General features: G+C 41.1%; 1 protein-coding gene across 1 annotated transcript in view; it reads right to left on the bottom strand.

Annotated features, from left to right (window-relative positions):
* LOC137145860 (unconventional myosin-XVI-like) overlaps positions 1-20726 on the bottom strand; it is a 212019-nt gene that overhangs the window by 59616 nt on the left and 131677 nt on the right. Inside the window, exons 8-9 of the mRNA XM_067536802.1 lie at positions 7184-7259; positions 489-642 (exon numbers count right to left, since the gene is read on the bottom strand). Of these exons, the coding sequence (XP_067392903.1) occupies positions 489-642; positions 7184-7259 (230 nt within the window). The remainder of the gene's footprint in view (positions 1-488; positions 643-7183; positions 7260-20726) is intronic.

The raw sequence follows: 20726 nt of genomic DNA on the forward strand, positions 1-20726 counted from the left end.
ATCCTACCATTCTCTCCACTTCATACCTGAACTCCCATATGCGGTTCAATTCAGACTACAAACTGTAACTACCTGAAGCCATCTTCACTTCTGTCCATAGGTAGTTCTGTTATTCTCACTCTTACGACATGACCTTTCTCCCATTGACGTCAATGATAGTTTTACCAATTCATTCCCATCTACCTTAATGGGAGTATGATTGAGTCTAAAATGGTACCTCTCAGTAATTCTGCTAAAACAACCCAGGAAGTTTTACTGACCACCATAACAATATATTCTGCTATTCTTAGCATACTTTATAGCCTATATTAATTTGCAGAATTAAAGCTAACTTAGTAGAGATTGGGGCCAAAACCAGAGAAACATACAGCAACTTTCTAAAATAAGAAATCCAATTAGCCTATCAGTTGTGTGTACAATCAACAGGATAATCTTGCCTCAGCGCTTGATCATTTTAATATTGCACTCTTAACAATAAAAACACTTACAGTTTATTGGAAAGTGCAGGCAGCTCATGGATGATCTCTTCATATGGCTCTTCTTGTGACAAAATAGAAACAGATAACGGGTCTTTCATTTTTTCCTCCCAGACAGTTTCAGCCTTCAGCAGCAGTTCCTCAATAAATTCAGAAGCTGCAATATCTAGATATTGATACAAGAAGAATATAAGGCAAAAGAAAGTAGAACAGCATTTGACTCAAAACTCCAGATCAGATTAAGATTTAACAACAGTTTATAGCAACATTTTGTCAAAAGGACAAGCATTGCTCCTGACATTTATCACAAAATAGTGTACCAGGTTATTGGGAAAAAATAAACATATGATGCTTTCAGTATGAAATTACATCATCATTGTTTACAAAACTTCAAAGCCAGTCTCATTCTACCAGGAATTAAACTATTATTCAATATTATGTGAACTGGAGGAAGAAAATAATATTTAATGCCATAGTTGAAGAATTAGAGAGACAGAGTGAGAGAGGTAATATCTTTTATTGGACCAACCTCTGTTGGTGAAAGGGACAAACTTTAGAGCTACACAGAGAAAGATACTACTTCACTCACCTTTTCTCACTAATAGCCCTGAACGAGCCCGGCTACAACAACATTGCAAACAATAATAAAACAATGTATTTGAATGAAAGTGAGCATTGAAAGCTCTTGTTATTATTTTTTATTTTCACAAACTAGTCTGACACTTAAAATTGTATATTGATTTGCACAAATTGAAGTGCTGAAAGCAACTGTGTTTGCTAGTTATTTAACCATATTGTTTTTTGTGCAATGAGGATAGTCTCAGTCAAGGTTTAAGGTTTCAGCTAGAAGACTGGCATATGTTCACTCATTGTATACTTTTCTCAAAAGGTAAGGTATTGCACTTTCACAGAAGGATTTTTAATATGAAGAACATAACAGCCATACTAGGTCTAGCCCCATATCCCGTCTTCCGACAGTGGCTAATGCCAGTTGCTACAGTGGGAATGAACAGTACAGGTAATCATCAAGTGATCCATCTTGTCGGCCATTCCCAGTCTCTGGCAAACAGCAATCCCTGCCAATCTTGGCTAATAGCCATTGATGGTCCTATCCTCCATGAACTTATTTAGTTTTTTTTTTTTGAACCCCATTATAGTCTTTGCCTTCACAACATCGTCTAGCAAGGTTCCATAGGTTGACTGTGCATTGCGTGAAGAAATACTTCCTTTTGTTCATTTTAAGCCTACTGAGTATTAATTTCATTTGGTGACCCCTAGTTTTTGTGTTAAGAGAAGGAGTAAGTAACACTTCATTATTTACTTTCTCCACACCAGTCATGATTTTATAGACCTCTATCATGTCCCCCCTTTTTTCGAAACTGAAAAATTCCAGTCTTACTAATCTCTCCTCATATGAAAGCTTTTCCATACTTTTAAATATTTTAGTTGCCCGTTTTGTACCTTTTCCAATTCCAATATATCTTTTCTGAGATGGGGCAACCAGAGCTGCATGCAGTATTCAAGATGTGGGTGTACCATGGATTTATAAAGAGGCAAAATTATATTTTCTGTCTTATTATCTATCCCTTTCCTACTGATTCCCAACATTCTGTTAGCTTTTTTGACTGATGCTGCACATTGAGTGGATGTTTTCAGAGAACTATCCACAATGACTCCAAGATCTTTCTTGAGTGGTAACAGATAATTTAGATCCCATCATTTTATATATATAGTTGGGATTATGTTTTCCAATGTGAATTACTTTGCATTTATCAATACTGAATTTCATCTGCCATTTTGTTGCCCAGTCACCTAGTTTTGTGAGATCGCTGTGTAACTCGTCTCAGGCTGCTTTGGACTTAACTATCTTGAGTAGTTTTGGATCATCTGCAAAGTTTGCCATGCCAATGTTTATCCCCTTTTCCAGATCATTTAGAAATAGGATGAACACTACTGGTTCCAGTACAGACCCCTAGGGGACACCACTATTTACTTCTCTCCATTCTGAAAATTGACCATTTATTCCTACCCTTTGTTTCCTATCTTTTAACCAGTTACTGATCCAGGAGAGAACCCTCCCTCTTATGCCATGACAGCTTATTTGCTTAAGAGCCATTGGTGAGGAACCTTGTCAAAGGCTTTCTGAAAATCTAAGTAAACCTTTACATGTGGACCACCCTTGTTCACATGCTTGTTGACCTCCTCAAAGAATTCTAGTAGACTGGTGAGGCATGATTTCCTTTTACAAAAACCATGCTGACTCTTCGCCAACAAATCGTATTCCTCTATGTGTCTGATAATTCTGTTTTTTTACTATAGTTTCAACCAGTTTTCCTGGTACTGAAGTTAGCCTTACCAGCCTGTAATTGTTGGGATTGCCTTTGGAGCCTTTTTTAAAAATTGGTGTTACATTAGCTATCCTCCAGTCATCTGCTACAGAAGCTGATTTAAATGATAGGTTACGTACCACAGTTAGTAGTTCTGCAATTTCACATTTTGAATTCCTTCAGAATTCTTATGTGGATACCATCTGATCTTGGTGACTTATTACTGTTTAATTTATCAATTTGTTTCAAAACCTCTTCTAATGACATCTCAATCTGGGACAGTTCCTCATATTTGTCACCTAAAAAGAATGACTTAGGTTTGGGAATCTCCCTCAGATCATCAACCGTGAAGACCGTTGCAAAGAATTCATTTAGTTTCTGCGCAATAGTCTTATCATCCTTTAGCATCCCAGTTGTCCAGTGGTCCAATTTGTTGTTTAGCGGGCTTCCTGCTTCTGATGTACTTAAAATTTTTTCACTGTTACTTTATGAGTCCTTGGCTAGCTGTTCTTTTTTGGCCTTCCTTAATTATATTTTTACACTTTATTTGCCAGAATTTTTGCTCCTTTCTATTTTCCTCATGAGGGTTTTACTTCCACTTTTTATAGGATGCCTTTTTGCCTCTAACTGCTTCTTTTATTTTGTTGTTTAGCCACAGTGACACTTTTTTGGGCCTCTTATTATGTTTTTTACTTCGGGGTATACATTTAAATTGAGCCTCTATTATGGTGTTTTTTAAAAGTTTCCATGCAGCTTGCAGAGATTTCACCTTTGACTCTGTACCTTTTAAACTCTGTTTAACTAACTTCCTCATTTTTGTGTAGCTCCCCTTTCTGAAATTAAAAGCTACTGTGGTGGGCTGCTTTGGTGTCCATCTGTCCCCACAGGGATGTTAAATTTTATTATGTTATGGTTACTACTACCAAGCGGTTCAGCTGAATTCAACTCTTGTACCAAATGCTGTGCTCCACTTAAGACTAAACCAAGAATTGCCTCTCCTCGTGTGGGTTCCAGACTAGCTGCTCCAATAAGCAGTCATTTAAGGTGTAAAGAAACTTTATCTCTGCATCGTGTCCTGACGTGACATGTACTGTCAATATGGGGATAGTTGAAATCCCCCATTATTATTGAGTTTTTTATTTTTATAACCTCTCTAATCTCCCTGAGCATTTCAAGGTCACTGTCATCATCCTTGTCAGGTGTTCGGTATTATATCCACACTGCTATATTCTTATTATTCAAGCATGGAATTACTATCCATAGAGATTCTACTGCACATTTGGTTCATCTAAGATTTTTATTTCATTTGATTCTATGCTTTCTTTCACATATAGTGCCACTCCCCCACCAGTCTGACCTATTCTGTCCTTCTGATATATTTTGTACCTGCTATTACTGTGGTGGTTATCCTCATTCCACCAAGTTTCTGTGATGCCTATTATATCAATATCTCATTTAATGCGAGGCACTCAAGTTCACCCACCTTAGTATTAAGACTTCTAGCATTTGTATATAAGCACTTAAAATTTGTCATTTTTTAGCTATCTGTCATTATGTGATGTAATTTAATGGGACTCTTTCATTGACTCTCTCATCAGATCCTACCCATATTTTATCTTCTTCCATCCTCTCCTCCTTACTAGGATATAGAGAATATCCATTAATAGATCCTCCCTAAGGGATGTCTCTGTCTGAATCATGTGCTTCTCCATACCTGTCGGCTTTCACCGAGGCCTTAGTTTAAAAATTGCTCTATGATCTCTTTAATTTTACGTGCCAGCAATCTGGTTCCATTTGGTTTAGGTGAAGCCCATCCTTCCTGTATAGGATTCCCCTTTCCCAAAAGGTTCCCCAGTTCCTAATAAATCTAAACTTCTCCTCCCTGCACCATCATCTTATCCATTCATTGAGACCCTGCAGTTGTGCCTGTTTAACTGGCCTGGCACATGGAACTGGAATCATTTCAGAGAATGCTACCATGGAGGTCCTGGACTTCAATCTCTTACCCAGCAGTCTAAATTTGTCCTCCACGAGATTTCTCCTATCATTCCCTACGTCATAGGGACCTACATGTACCATGACAACCAACACCTCCTCATAAGTCTGTCTGGATGTCTTGAGAGATCTGTAACCTTTGCACCTGGCAGGAAAATCACCATGCGGTTCTCCTGGTCATCACAAACCCAGCTATCTATATTTCTAATGATTGAGTCCCCCAGTACTATTACCTGCCTTTTCCTAATAACTGGAGTTCCCTCCCCCAGAAAGGTATCTGGTGCAAGAGAATACCATGATATCATCTGGAAGGATGGTCCCAATTATGTAATCCTTTCTCTTCTCTCCAGTTTGATGTTCTTCTTCCCTAAGACTTTTATCCTCCTCAACAGTACAGAGACTGTCATACCAGGGGTGGGACTGTTCTACCGTGTCTCATCTATCTACCTCTCTGTCTTCCTTAGCATCTCCAGTTCAGCCTCCCTGGTTTCCAAAGCCTGTATTTGGTCTCTGAGGCCAGGCTCTCCCTGCTACAAATGCACACATACATCACCCGCCCATAGGGCATCTAAACATACATGTTGCATTCAGTGCAATAAACTGGAGAGCCCCCACTCTGTAGCTGGACTTCTGCCTGCATTCTCTTTTTATTCTTGCAGCTCTTTCTCTTATTGTTGTTTGTTTTTTATTGGGGTGGTTATTGTCTTTAGTTTACAGAATGTTAATAAAGTGTTTCTACTACCCCACTCTCCTGCTCCCCCTCTAAATTCCCTCACAAAACTCCCCTGTTAGCTGCCACTGGTTGCTTAGGAATGGGCTTTTTAAATCCTGGTTCTCCCTGAGTAGCCTTGCCCCTGGTTAAGGGTTGATGAGTGCTAAAGGGCTTGGGGATCAAAGCCTTATTAAGATGCTTTCAACTCTGCCTCCCAGTACACGGTCCCCCAAACAAACAGACCACACAATATATTTCAGTCAAGCAGCAAGCACACCACAAACACAAACATACACACACTACAGACAACAAACTCACCCCAAGGGTCACATAATCGTTCCTCCTTCACCTGGAGAATTCCCTCGCAAAACTCCCGTTAGCTACCTCTGGTTGCTGATGCTTCATTTAATGTACTACACATTTCTTTGGTTGCTTCTCTTTTCCAAGGTATCTGCCTTCTTCACCTCTAATATTTTATTTATAAGGTGAATTATGCTGAGGAAACTCCTTCTCCTAGACTGCCAGTAAGACTGCTCAGTTTTCTATATTGCTAGAATTCCATTTCCAATTTTTATATTCAACATACAGCCCAATTTCAAAATCATTTATTTCCTCTTTTCTGCTCTGAGGAAATTTCCTTCTGAGACAATGACAATGGTGCTCTTTCAGCCTGGTGGGCTAGAGAGGTGCTTCAAAGCAGCAGTACTGTACTGTACTGGAGCAGAGTGAACTACATTTGGGACATGATTAAACAGCCAGGGTTCATCTAGCAGTTACTGCTGTGCCAAGCTATAGGAAGAGCAGCAACAGCATGCAGCCACGTACCCTCGAGGAGCAATGGGCTGGTCAGTGGGTGGAGGAAGAAGTAGTTAAAAAGGCAGACCTGCAGAGGAAGAGCAGAGGCAGTTATTGCAAAGGAGCTGCAGAGCTGACCAGGGATGGCCATCTCCACAGAAAGGAAGGACTGCAGCATATTGCATGATGTCCTGATCAGGGCTCAAAGAGTTATAGCCTGCCAATCCTCAGCATCTCTGAAAATCAGGGAAATGTGCATACAACATTGTAGTATCTAATCCTGGATATAGGGTGGTGGTAGAAAAAGACAGGAACCACTAAAACCAAGTCTCCAAAGGAATAAGAAAATCAAATAGAACTAGAAGTTATAGAAAAGTCACTTGATGCATAGATCTTTTTATATGATGTTCTTAGGTTTTTTGGATGACTTTCCATAAGAGAAAGCCCAATTACATAAAATATACAAGAAACAGTATTCTATTAAAATACATATTCTTGACTAAATCATCAGCCTGTTCTATAACTTTAAGAAGGTCCTTTAAGGCATTGGTTCTTGCATGATGCCACAGCTTCAGAATCCAGAGACAAGAAATGAAAAGCACCCTAACTGCAACAGTATCTTCTGAACACATAAGCTCTCATAACTTCTTGAATAAGTCACTTTAAAATTACATGATGAGTTCTTGTGGTAGAATTATGCAAGGGAATTTCCTTTGAGGCATTCATATGCCTCTATACAAAACAACTTGCTCTTTGCATGTTGGGCTAAGCCAACAGTCTACTGATGATGAGTAAAGGATAGCACCATTTGTGGAGGGGAAAATAAAGGACTATCACTTTTATTAGCCCATAAATAATATAAATGGGTCATCACCCACCTGAGGGCTTTTCATCATTGCAGTTGAAAAGACTGGGGTTTGCCTGATGCATCAACAGCAGTTTCACAAGGTTTGTCTAGAAAAGGACAAAAAATACTTTTGAAGTAACAGAAGTATGACATGAATTACAGTTACAATTCAGTTTAAAAGGCCCCTTTAGTCAGTACTTCCATATTATGGGAAGCCGTATGGTGATATGGTCCACCTGCTCCAACCAACCCCACAACCATTGTATAAATCTCTAAACTAAGAGGTGCACACAATGTATAATTCTTACACAAGCCTAGGATTTCTTCTACAAGTTTCAGTGTGTCCCAGGCACACATACTCTCTGCACATGCAGAGGCAATCCCCATCGGCAATGATAGATTAACAGCCCCACCAGGCATGGCCCAGATCCCAAATGTTCTTCACATTTAACCATCAGCTTCTCTACCCAGGGGTGTTAAAACAGATGAAACTGGGGAAGCTCTCGTGGCCAGTCATCGGAACAAAGCCCTTTTTCTGGACATTGCCAGACAGATGTGTAGAGAGGCACCAATCAGGATACTGACCAGTGCTACACAACGAGCAAGGGGCTCAGCAGTAAACACACTAATACGAGGCACGGAAAGAGGCCAATTTGGCACCATGTGACCTGTCCATTTCATGATGAGCTGGACAGGATCCTACACAATTACAGCATAACTCATCCAAGACAACCTATGGAGTAGGGATGTAAAAGTGTAACCACGTTTAAACGTTTAAATGGTAATCAGCTGTTTAAACTAAACAGTTTTAAAAGTTTTAAACAGCTGATTACCGTTTAAACTTGAGGGGGAGGGAAGCAGCAGCCAGGCTCAGCTCCCCACTGGTGAGAGCGTTTAAATGGATTTTTAATTACACTAATTTTTACATCCCTAATATGGAGCCTGCTGGCCGCATTTCCCCCCATAGAGGAAGACTGGAAATTCCCACCAGAAGATGAGCAGGAGGATGCTGGACAAGAGCAGCCCTCTGAGAGCTAGGATCTTTTTGGGATCCAGACCCTGTTGCAGGCCAGCTGCTGTCATATCTTGCTGCAATGCATCCTGATTCCTACCCTGTATCAGCTGAACTTGAGTCTCAGCCAGAAACCCAGACAGGAATCAAAGAGGCAGATTCCTCTACAGATTCCCCTGCATGTAAATACATAGCCTTACAATTTATTATTTTGATGCTATATTGCAGAGGTTCCCAACCTTTTTGGCTCGAGGGCCACAGATATCATTTTCATAACCCTGAAGGGCCACCAGTTTCCACCAACAGCGCCTCGCCCCACTGCAGCCAGACGGAAGGAGTCCTCGATGATTTCCCATCTCCCTGACTTCAGCAGGGAAACTGCACGTGTCCTGTAGCCCTGTGCACTCCACCTGGATCCCTAGGCAATGGCTCCCTTCTGCAGCCAGGGGGACGAGAGATCAGTGCTTCCCTCCCTCTGGCTCCAGCAGGGACCCCAACACCTAGGGACCCAGGCAGAGCGCTTTGCCATGCTCCCTGCTTCAGCCAGGGCGAGGGGAGTGCTGATCTCCCATCCCCTTGGCTGCAGCAAGGAGCCTGCACTGTTTTGTAGCCCTGTGGCAACATGCTCCACCTGGGTCTTTAGTCAGTGGCTCCCTTCTTCAGTCAGTGGGAGCGGAGCAGTGGGCCACTTTGAAAGCTCCCACGGGCCAATTTTGGCCCCCGGGCCATAGGTTGGGAATCACTGCTGTATTGTCATTCTCTCTTCTATGCCAGGTGCCCCATGGCTGCAGTCATTTTAGATGAAAGTGCACTAGGAGGCCTTCTGAGTTTCCAGCCCCCACTTGCCACCCTACATCCAATGGCCCACGCTGCCTGTTCAGCCCCCCAGTACATTTCCTAAAATGACGGCTGCTCTGTTCAGTCAATTGGCCTCTGTTTCATGCTAATGTCACGACTATCAACAGTTTTCAGGACTGTGGCATAGAGGGCATTTGCCCATCTGCCTATTTTCCTTTCCTTTTTCCTGGTCTGTCCTACCTAATGAACAAACCCAGGCCCCAACACCATTCACCAGCCCAATATGGTGGCTGGCATATGACACAGCTACAACCTCATCCCTACCCCTCATCCTGAGGCACATTCAAATAATGAAAAAAAAAAAAAACCCAGTGGCTACAGGAAAAGATGTTTGGTTCGTGTCCATATCTCCTCTATGAGGTAGACATGGACAGTGCATGTTTGGTAAAAGTACCAGTTCCCTGCTGAGGTTGAAATGCCCTGTAACACACATTCAAGTTGGCTATCTTTTTTTTTTTTTTTTTTTTTTTTTTTTGTATATTTTCTGCAGGAGAGATAAAACAGAACTTAAGACTGAAGAATTGCTCGATTTTGGTTCGCACATGGTAGGGAGTAGCCACATACCCATTCCACCCCAGTATAACTTGAAAGCCCCTTTCACCCTGCAGCACTTCTGGAGAGACTATCCTGTTGAATAACTTCACAGCATGTCTCACTGGTCTGTCTTCTGCCTTTTTAAATAAGACCATTCTCTGCCTCCTAGTCACCTGCCTCACCATAAAGTCATTGAGAGTCAGGACAGCCTAAAGGGATACAGAGGGGATAACTGTTCAGCTCATCCTTGATGTCTTCCCATTATGCCCTCACCCCCTCTGACACCATAGAATTGCCTGAAATGCACAAACAAAACTGAAAAACCAAAATGGGAGCATGATTCCAGTCCACCCCTGTCCTCCAAGCTACTAAATCACAGCAGCAAATAGCATGTACAGCAGACAGAAATCCCAGGGTACCCTGTATCAACTCACACACAGACTACTTACCATCTCTGAAGTTCCCCAAGACTGGGAAGAACCTTAGGGAGGTATAGTCACAGGTTTATACTAAAAAGTATGCTATCATGGCTTGTCTGGAAGGTGAACAATAAGCAACTTCTCTTCACCCCATATTCCCACAGCCACAAGGGCAAGGCCTCTATTTACTGCTGACAGGCTGGTCAGACTGAAGGGGGTGAAAAATGAAAGACTCAGGATGAAATCTTTGGAGAACTCATGGTAGAATCCTAGAAAAAGACTGAACTGACTGAGAGGTGGAGGCAGTACATGATGACTTAGGGAGAAAGAAATTCAGCTGTCCCAGGAGTGGCATAAAAAAGACAGAGAGATGCAGAAGCAACTCATGGATGCTATCTTGAGCCAGGATGCTCTATTACAAAACATGTTCCTGCTAGGACAGCAGGTCAAGGAGTCTTGTAAGCCAGGACCCAGCCATATCCTTTAGCCCCTAGACAAGACTGGCTACTGGGGCCAGCCGCAACTCCTCTGCATTGTACCCATGCAGCACTTGTCCCAGAGGCCATTCCCCACTCAGCTCCAACATTTTCCCACCAAGAACACTGGCTCCTGGGCGTCCAGGACTTTTGAGCTCTGTGAAACACGTGAAAATTCTGAACTGCTGCACTCAGCCCCAGAACTTCCTGTAAGAGGATAGGCAGAGGGAAGGCTTATATGCAGCTGTAACTTTAAGCCTATCCTACACAACCTTGTGATTTTTGCACTGTTTGCATTGTGGTACTTTCCGTTTGGTTTGCATTGTTCTTCTGTTCAAAGGTTTGCTTTTTGTTGGTTAGTCAGTGGATTGTTTTGGTAAATGTATTTTCAAAAAAAACAAAAACAATGTATTGTTTTGTATCCATCAGTTCAATTCAAAAACTTTTTTTTTTGTTATTGTTTTATAATAAAAACCATTTAAAATCAATTTTGGTCCATTATGACTCATCATTGCACGTAACACATAAAATCTTTTAATAAAGCTAAAATAATTCATACAATTTTACTATATAGGCAACATTCCGCTTCCATCACCCATAAACAATACTGCACTGCTCACAGTCTATCCCAACCCCCCACGCCATGGATTAGCAACAGGATGTAGCTAGACATGTTCAAGCATAAGACTCAAAATGTGAACAATAGGTCTCCCTGACAATATTCTCCCAGGTGTTAGCATTCCCTAAGAGATGCCTTGCTGGATGCTTGAACTGCTGAGCAAGTCTCTGCCCTCAGCCTCTCTCCCGTTTTAAAGGCTTTCTTCCTTGGGCTCACAAATACAGCATGCAGCTATAATGTCAAGATGGGGTTTTTTTTTGCTGCTTTCAAACATGCCATAAGCCTCCCCACCTGCCTTTGAAACAACCAAATGCACACTTGACCACCATTAGGCAACTACTCAGGCAATGATTTAAATGTTTCTTCCTTCCGTCCCAGAGGCCTGCCCCTCCACCCCCTCATTAACCAGAGCATCAAAGGATAAGTGGGGGCACCCAGAATAACCAGACCAAACATCACATTCTTAATGTCCATAGTGGTTCTGGGGGCAAACAGTCCTTTCTCCGTTAATTTAAATAGAAATGAGTTCTGAAAGATCCTCAGATGGACCCTTCCAGACCACCCTGCATTTTTGTCTCTCAACTGTTGGGGTGGTCAACCACTCCTTTGAGCACCAGCAAGCAATACCATTTTCAGTTTATAAATTCTGCACCCTGGCAGGGGCAAATGATAGGCATGGGTTCCATCAGCTTCCTCAATACAGTTTGGGAATCCCATGGGTGCAAAGCCATCAATAATCTCCTGAGCATTTATTACCCAGCTTTATAACAGAGCTAGAGAGCACCTTACTGATGACACAGCAGACCTGCACAAGAATGGCCCCTGTAGTTGATCTCCTCATGCTGAATGAGTTGGCTGCAGACAGGTAACATTCTGGCATGATCAGCTTCCAGATGGCAAAGACAAACATAAGGCTCTATAAGCACGGGCCACCATATGTTGGTATGCTATTGCTGCAGCAATAGGGGAAGCTCTGTACAGATCTCAAAAAAGGTATCCCTCCCCAACCTGAGATCCTTTTGCTACTGCTGGTCGTCTGCAGAACAATCCTCTCCTACCATTGCACACTGGTTTGCCGGGCCCATAAATAGCACTGCACACCATGTAGCTGATCCAGGAACTGGTCCTCTTGTTCCAACAGCGCAGCATCCTCATCTTGCTGCAACAGCCTCACAGCGTTCTCCTGCTGCTGGAAGAGCTGCTGATGCTGCCATTGAATATTCTCCCGCACCTGCACCATATCCTGGGCGTTGCAACAGGCAAAGGCCAATGCCGAATGTATTCAGGTCTTAATGTTGTAAAACAGCCCAAGCAGCCTTTGCCTATTCATGGTTGCCATAGTGGGGCAGTGCATTTCTAGGTCCATGGTGGCAGACAGCAATTCGAAAATAGCACTGGCCCTCCCAGAAAGGAAGCATGGGGCAGAGACAGCAGAAACTTTTTTTTTTTTAAATTGAACCCACATGGCTTCCGCTTTGCATCCACAATTCACAGAGAAAACAGTTCCATGATGCACATTGCTCAGCCATGAACCAAAGCACCATGGGAAAACACCTGAGAACTCTACTCCCTCAGCTCACATAAACTACCACCGTGTGTTCACATGATGCAAAGTGAAAGTGGATACAGGGATCCCATGTGCACGCTATTGGTGTGACTTGCATACTATGAGTTACCAGATGCACATCAAGAAGCTTCCTATTAAACCCTCTGTGCAGACATACCTTAGCTCATTCTCTGCTGTCACTGCCAAACTAGGGAATTGAATCATGGCCACTACAAAACAAGAACTGTTCTCTATAGCTCAAAGAAATTGGGATATTTGTCTTACATTTATCAGCTATCTATTGATAGCAATAGTAAAAATTATCTTGACACAATATCATACTGTCAATATAATAATTTTTCCATTCCTCTTGCAAGAATGGCATACACAAATATTTTTTGCAGTTCTTGTGGTTGTACTGTACTGTAGCCTCTTGAGATATTTGTAAAACAAACACTGTTTTTACATTGTCTGTTCTGATAAATGGAATAATTAGAAAGCAAGAAGTAAGAAATGGCACTAAGAAGGGTTGGGAATAGAGAAAGCACATGGATACTCACTGAAAAAAAGAAGAGAGATCTTTTGGGCAGTGTGAAATATATGGTAAACAGCACAATGTTTATAACATAAACACAAACAGGCAGCTGAGGACTAAAGAGCAAAGGTAGACCAGACAGAAAAGAAAACATTCTTTAGACCAAACTAAGAAGAGATCTAATGAAAAATGAGACCTGAATAGAATGCCAGTAGAGAGCTAGTAGCATAGATGCAACTTGGCACAGAAGGAACTGTATGATAGTAAAAAAGGCTAGAGATAGGGAAATTGTTCCAAAAGAAATAATACAAATACTAGGAAGACAACATTCAAAACACAGACAAAAAATAGTCTATAAAAAAAAAATAGAACAATGGGGAATTACTTGATAAATGCAAAAGTGAAATACACTGTCTATTCATACAAATCAGGCAAATATTGTTTGTGGAATACTGCTAAAATAATTTCTTTCTAAAACTACTTCAAGCTCCTCAGCTTCCTAATTCTGATTTTCCTTTCTGGTAGCAGCAGCGGGGAGTTTGATATACTGTGGCAATGGGAAGGGCAATTCTAATTGCTAATTCCAAATCCTGTTAGCCCTGCTCACCAGTTGGAACTCCTAACAAATATTTATGTGTTTTTCCATTTCAAATGACATCTAATATGCTTAGTCACTGAGCAGACTAAATCAGCAGCAATTGCATAATCTCTTGAACAGTGATTCCGGAAAGAAGTAGTGATGATACCAAAACATTTATTTTATCCTCTTTCAATTCAGAAAGAATAGGCAGCTTTTGGGGCTAGACTACATTTTGGTCTTGGGCCAGGAGAGGTTTGTTCCATGCTGTAATGTCACTGCTTCCTGCTGCTGAAATAATTCCAGCTGGAAATCCTTGATGCACATCATTAAAGCTAAGGTATTCAGGTCACTGCTAATTTCAATTATTTTATAGCTCCTACTTCTGGATAGTGAATGCCTGGGTGCTTTAGTTTTAAACTAATTTTGTTTACATGCATTAGAAACAGGAGATTAAAATCCATCTGGCAAATCTCTTCGTAGAATAAGGCTGCATCATACAATGGAAAGGATTTCTACAATAGCTACAGTATGCCAATCCTAGGTAATACAATCTTCAGAAAATGACTTTTTCTACCGGTGTGTCAATTCTATAGAGACTTATGACAAAAGTAGAGGTAATTAAGGTAACGTGAATTGTAATGTCTCATAATACATTATAAATGCTACAGACAAAAAGACAGATAACTGTGGATCTGTCCTTAGCAAATCAAATAATTTTATCTGTTGTTTTTCCAAATGTAGGCTGTGCCAAATACTATATGTGAAAAGAATAGCTGCATAAAGAATGGTTGCTAATAAATATTATTAGTAGTAAAAAGCCAGAAGTTCCTCAAGGGCATCCTCAAGTTCCTACAGGGAGGTAGCATAGAGGGTTGCTTCATTTGCTTTTGTTGGCAAATTCAGTCGGTTTTTCATTTGTCCAGAACACACCACATTTGAAAATTGCTAGCATACATTCTTATCTTACTGAATAATTGCAATATTGCATAAATGAATCACAGACACGTACTCCTGCACAGAGCCAACGTGAACAGGCTTTATGCAGGTGAATTACACATGCATGTATGTGAAACAAAATACATTCTTCAATCAGCAGTCAGGACACTTGGTAGTCCTATGACTCCAATTCCTGGACAGAAACAAGTGTAACAATCCTTGTGCAACCCTTTGTGGCCATTTGGCTACTGAATCTGAATGTAAATGTGGATTCAGTGGCCACATCCCCTAACTTTTCTCCTTGTCCACCCTCAACCCCCCACTTCATGTTAGTTTATGCACAACTAGCACAAATCTCACTTCGAGTACACAGACTGTGCATAAAGTCACCCTGTGTGCTTGCTCTACAGTGACACCTCCCTTCCCAGTACAGCGGAACAATGGGATTTCTGTTCTGCTGGGGGCCTTTATATTGATGGGCAAATTCCACCCCTTCAATAAAACCAGTTTCCAGTATCCACAGTCTTTGACCACTGCTTTGTTAAATATTACAAATGTTAAAGCCAGATTTACTCTTTTAATAATCAGCTATCACTACATACATAAAAGAACTACCAATTATATCAATGTATAACGGTATGTACATAGAGGGAAATCAGAATACCTGAGTATAGATTCATGCTGTAGATCTGAATGGATAACATTTTTCCTAAATGACTGAATATAAATATTATGGTCTTATCTATTCAGTGAATTACTCTTGTAACTGTTAGCTAGGTTGTAAATCTCCAGCCCACCAGCTTGCTGTGCAGTAACTCGCTATCTGGATACTGATACAGCACAGTGAAAGTCACTGAGTGTGGCTTAGCGTACTATGCTTTCAAGTGCTATGCTTTGTCTGAAACAGCAGTAAGTCAAAACTCACTATGGAATTTTAAATGTGCAGTCGCAGGATCCACATGGTGACTTAGGGTACGTCTACATAGAATCATAGGACTGGAAGGGACCTTGAGAGGTCATCTAGCCCAGTCCCCTGCATTTATGGTAGAATGGAGGGCTGGTCTACACTGGCGGCAGTGGTCGACGTAATATAGCTTGCATATCTCCCATTGACCTACTTACATTAACTTACCATGGCATCTTCACGGCGCTGCGTCGACAGGAGACACCCTTTGACACAGCCTTCCGCCTTTCAGAGAAGTGGACTAATTGAGTCGACCGTTGAGCGCTCTCCCATCAACTGTGCAGGTCTACACAGACCCACTCAATCGATGCTGCTGCATCGATGCTTGTCGCCACGGCAGTATAAACATAACCTAAGTAGACCATCCCTGACTGGTGTTTGTCTAACCTGCTCTTAAAAATCTCCATTGATGGAGATTCCACAACCTCCTTAGGTAATTTATTCCAGTGATTAACTATCCTGACAGTTAAGAAGTTTTTCCTAATGTTCAATCTAAACATTCCTTGCTGCAGTTTAAGCCCATTACTTCTTGTCATGGGGCTTGGGCTGTGGGGCTAAAAATTGCTGTGTTGATGTTTAGGCTTGGGCTGGAGCCCAAGCTCTGGGACCCTATACTCTCGCAAGGCCGTAGAGCTCAGGCTCTAGCCTGAGCCCAAATATCTAAAAAAACAAGCTCACGAGCTCAAATCAGCTGACCCAGGCCAGCCACAGGTTTTTTATCCCAGTGTAGGCATATCCTGCATGCATAGCAGGTTAATGTACTGTAGATTATATCTCAGCTTGATGCACACTAACTCTCCATACAGACAAGCCCTTAAAACACTTTGGAAACAATGCTGGTCCCAGAAATACTTGTTTTGTAATGGTCAGGTCTGTTCTGAAGTCCTTTGCTGGCTAAATTCTCACATAAGCATTTTTGACATTTGACAGGACTGCTGCAGTCCACTGAGTACAGATTTCATATCTATATAATATCATCTAAAACCACAGCACAGACAAGTTATATACAGAATGATTGAGAAGAGGTCTATTATTACTATTCAGATTACAATTGTGCCTAATTTCTCAAATGAAATTGGGACCTCAATGTGCTATGCACCAAACATATACATATTCCCAATGAATTTACAATCTAATCTAAATCGACCTGTCAGACAAAATGTGGAAGAAAGAAATTACTATTATCCCCATTTTAAGGATGAAGAATTGTGGCACAGAGTTTAAAAAAGTTACCCAAGGTCATACAGAAAGTTTATGGCAGTGCTGGTATTAAACCCAGATCTCCTGGATCCTAACTTTAAAACCATCCTTCCACTCAATTAAGAAAAAAAATTATTTTATTTTATTGAAAAAAGTTTCTAGGCCCACTCCACCCAATTTTTACCATATAAGACAAATCAATGAAGTACATCAGCAATCAGACCAGCTCAGCACAGACAATGATATAATTATGTTTGTAGCCAGCCCAACGTGGCATATAATATTACATTCTATTATATGAGAACACAGTATCAATGTCATTGGCTCTACTTGAAACAATTACTTGAAATATATTTATATCTTTGGTGGTGAAAAGCCTCATAGGTTAACAAGAAAATCTTTAAATAAATTCTGTATGCTAAATGTGACTTGTGCAGTGACACTGTAGTATATTTGTACTTAACCTGCATGAAAAAAACCTAGGCAACATAGTCTGGTACAGTTTAGTAATTAGTCTGCTTCACAAATCAGTAAGTAAAGCATTAAAAGAATCTAATCCAGGAGTGATAAAGGAAATAATCAACTTCTCAGTATGAGGCAGGGATAAGCACAGCATAGCAAAAGTCAAATGATATGTTTTAATCAGTTGCATGGTGAACAAAAAAAAAAACAATTATAAGAAGTCTGACAGGAGCTGAGAATAACTAAATGAATGTAATTGAAAAAAGTCCATTCTTATCTGTGACTTTAAATCCTGTCAATACAATAGTATTAAGTTATATGTAACTTAGAAGACAAACAAATCTATTATAGAAATAAAATTGAAAACCCAGTATAATGCCTATGAACAATTTCATTTCAAGGTTCCTCTAGGTCTGGATAAAGATATCAAAGGGATACTGTAATTTACAATAGTTCAGGCCTGAATTTTATGTAAAAAGTGGGAAACATTTTGAAAACCTAATACATTCATAGACATATTTAATTTGTATTGTTAATTGGAAATAGATATTCCCCTGTAGTACTTGCAATTCAAACACTATAGTAAGATGCTAGGGCTTGAATACATATTTACATAAGGAATAATTAACCTGAGGAATTCATTACTACAACATATAACTGAACCCAAGAGCTTAATCAGATTAAAAATATATATATTCCCTTATGCTTCAGGGCATAAACCAACGACCAAATTGTTGGGACTAGAACAAAGCTCCTCATGTGGGTTGGTTATTCCATAATTATCTAGCATGGGGCTTCTTGCACCTTTCTCCTTTGATCTAGCTCTAGCCTCTCTTAGGCCTGGTCGACACTAGAAAATTAGGTTGGCATAACAATGTCACTCAGGGGTGTTAAGCTGATTAAAATTCCCACGTAGACAGTGCTAGGATGATGGAAGAATTCTAGCTACCGCCTCTCAGGAGGTGGATTAACTACACTGATGGGAGAACCGTTCCTGTTGGTACAGGTAGTGTCTACATTGAAGTGCTACAGCTGTGCTGCTGTAGAGTTTTAACCTAGGCAACCTCCCTAGGCAATTTATTCCAGTACTTAACTACCCTGACAGTTAGGAATTTTTTCCTAATGTCCTGCCTAAACCGACCGTGGTGCAATTTAAGCCCGTTGCTTCTTGTCCTATCCTCAGAGGTTAACAAGAACAATTTACCTCCTTCTTCCTTATAACAACCTTTTATGTACTTGAAAACTGTTATCATATCCCCCATCAGTCTTCTCTTCTCCAGACTAATCAAGCTCAATTTTTTCAACCTTCCCTCATAGGTTATGTTTTCTAGACTTTAATCATTTTTGTTGCTCTTTTCTGTACTTTCTCCAATTTGTCTACATCTTTCCTGAAATGTGGCGCCCAGAACTGGACACAATATTACAGTTGGGGCCTAATCAGCACAAAACAGAGTGGAAGAATTAATTACTTCTTGTGCCTTGCTTGTAGAAGACAAACTTAAAATGACGTGTCACAAATGTATTATTTAGCACCAAGGCTTGGGATGAACAAGATAGAAACTACCATTTGATATGCAAACAGGCTGACTGAATCCTCATAGTAGAAAAAACATGTACTTGAAGAATTAAAGGTCCTGTAGAACTAAACTATCTGTTCTTCTAGAGTTACTATGCATCTTGTTTAATCAAAATTTATAAAGATATTGCTCTCAGGTACAGCTGGCCGGAACATTTCTGATTCAATGAAATTATGTAAAAATATGCTGTTTCTATGAAGTTTTCATTGGGACAGTTGACAGTGAGAGAGAAAACTCCCACCCTCTAGGGAGACTCAGATTCAACTCCCCGCTCTGCCTGATGCAGAGGAGAGGTTTTCATCCCAGATCATTCTGAATTAGAAAGAGCAGCCCAGGGCCCTACAACACCTGGACAGACAGCCAGTTCTTCTCTCAGGTCCATCTTCAAGGAAGGCAGCCAGGACTTCTGTTGTCCTAGATATGTGCCCTGTCCTGGGAACAGGGTGAGGAGGCTCCTGATTAGAATGAGCAGGCTCTTGTTGGAGCTGCTTTGTAATACATAGAAGAAGAACTCTCTGTAAGCTCAAAAACTCATCTCTCTCACCAACAGAAGTTGGTCCATTGAAAGATATTAGCTCACCCACCTGGTTTCTGTAATGCACAGAGACAGCAGCAAAGGAGTCAGAGAAACTACTTCCAAATGCCGACTTAGTATGTCATGGGCTCCTCCATAGTCAGACCCTTCTGCTTTCCCTTGCCTGTCAGGCCACATATAGAAGGGCCAGCACACAGCAGACTGAACCAGGGTCTGAATTCAAATGCTATCAATAATACCAAGCCAGCCTTCACCTGATGATCAAAGCCTCTATAGTTAAGGATAGAGGCTATACACACAGGTAAACTACTACATCTTGGCACACTGGCTCCCTATTGAGAGTGCAGAGCCTTCACCTGGAAAACAGTTTGCAAATTGTGAATGGAGACATTAGTCCTCCCAGGAAACTTTACAAAGAAGTCAAAAGTGACTCACTGATGGGAGAGATGTTTATGATCTAAGGAGCCAAGAAAACAGGCACACCTGGACAGGAAAAGCACAGAAGGTGGGTTGTTCACACTAAACAGCTTTACTTACAACTATGAAACAAGGGGTGAGAAACTGAAAACAGACAGTTGAAGAATAAGGCTGGATAAACAAATGAAATGTAACAAACTAATATTATAAAGCCCACCACACATTAAAAGTTAGCTGTTACATAAAGTTACATAAACCTCAGGTTATGGTGCACAAATATTGTTCAGCGTGTAGACAGGAAAGCCTGTTGCCACAGATAAGAGATTCCAATGACAGGATAGGAGACAGGATGAATGAAGCAGTGGTGGAAGGAAATTCCTTGGGTGACGTTGTGAAGTCTGCTCCAAACTGTTATCAGATCATGTTTTGGTTTCTTTGCTCTCAGCCAGGGCACTTCTGAAGAGACCAGGTTCAACTATCCTGGTAAGTGTCTCCCCTCTTCTGGTCTCTGGTCTGGTATTTTCTCAGAAAGTAGTATATGGGATCTTAAATCTCTGTGGGTATGTCTACACTGGAGGTGACAGCAAGCAGCCTGGCAAGGGTAGACAGACTCACACTACCTTAGTGCGCTAAAAATAGCACTGTGGATGTTGTGGCTGAGGCAGCAGCTCAGGCTCTCAAGCCCACTCAGCCCCTTGGCTCTGAGCTCGGGTGGCTAGCCTGAATCTTTGCCAGAACAGCAACATCCACCCTGCTGCTTTTAGGTTGAGCCCCATTAGCAGGAGTCGTGTCAACTTGAGTTGGGAGGGTCACTCCCAGCTTCAGTGTATACATATCTTCTGCAGCTGGTGACACAGGGTAAGTTACTAGCTCTGGCTGAGCCCTTTTTTTCCCACAGAGCTCC

This window comes from Emydura macquarii, unplaced genomic scaffold, assembly GCF_026122565.2.
Source record: "Emydura macquarii macquarii isolate MOO-44397 ecotype Brisbane River unplaced genomic scaffold, CSIRO-AGI_Emac_v2 contig_3671, whole genome shotgun sequence".
NCBI lineage: Eukaryota > Metazoa > Chordata > Testudines > Chelidae > Emydura > Emydura macquarii.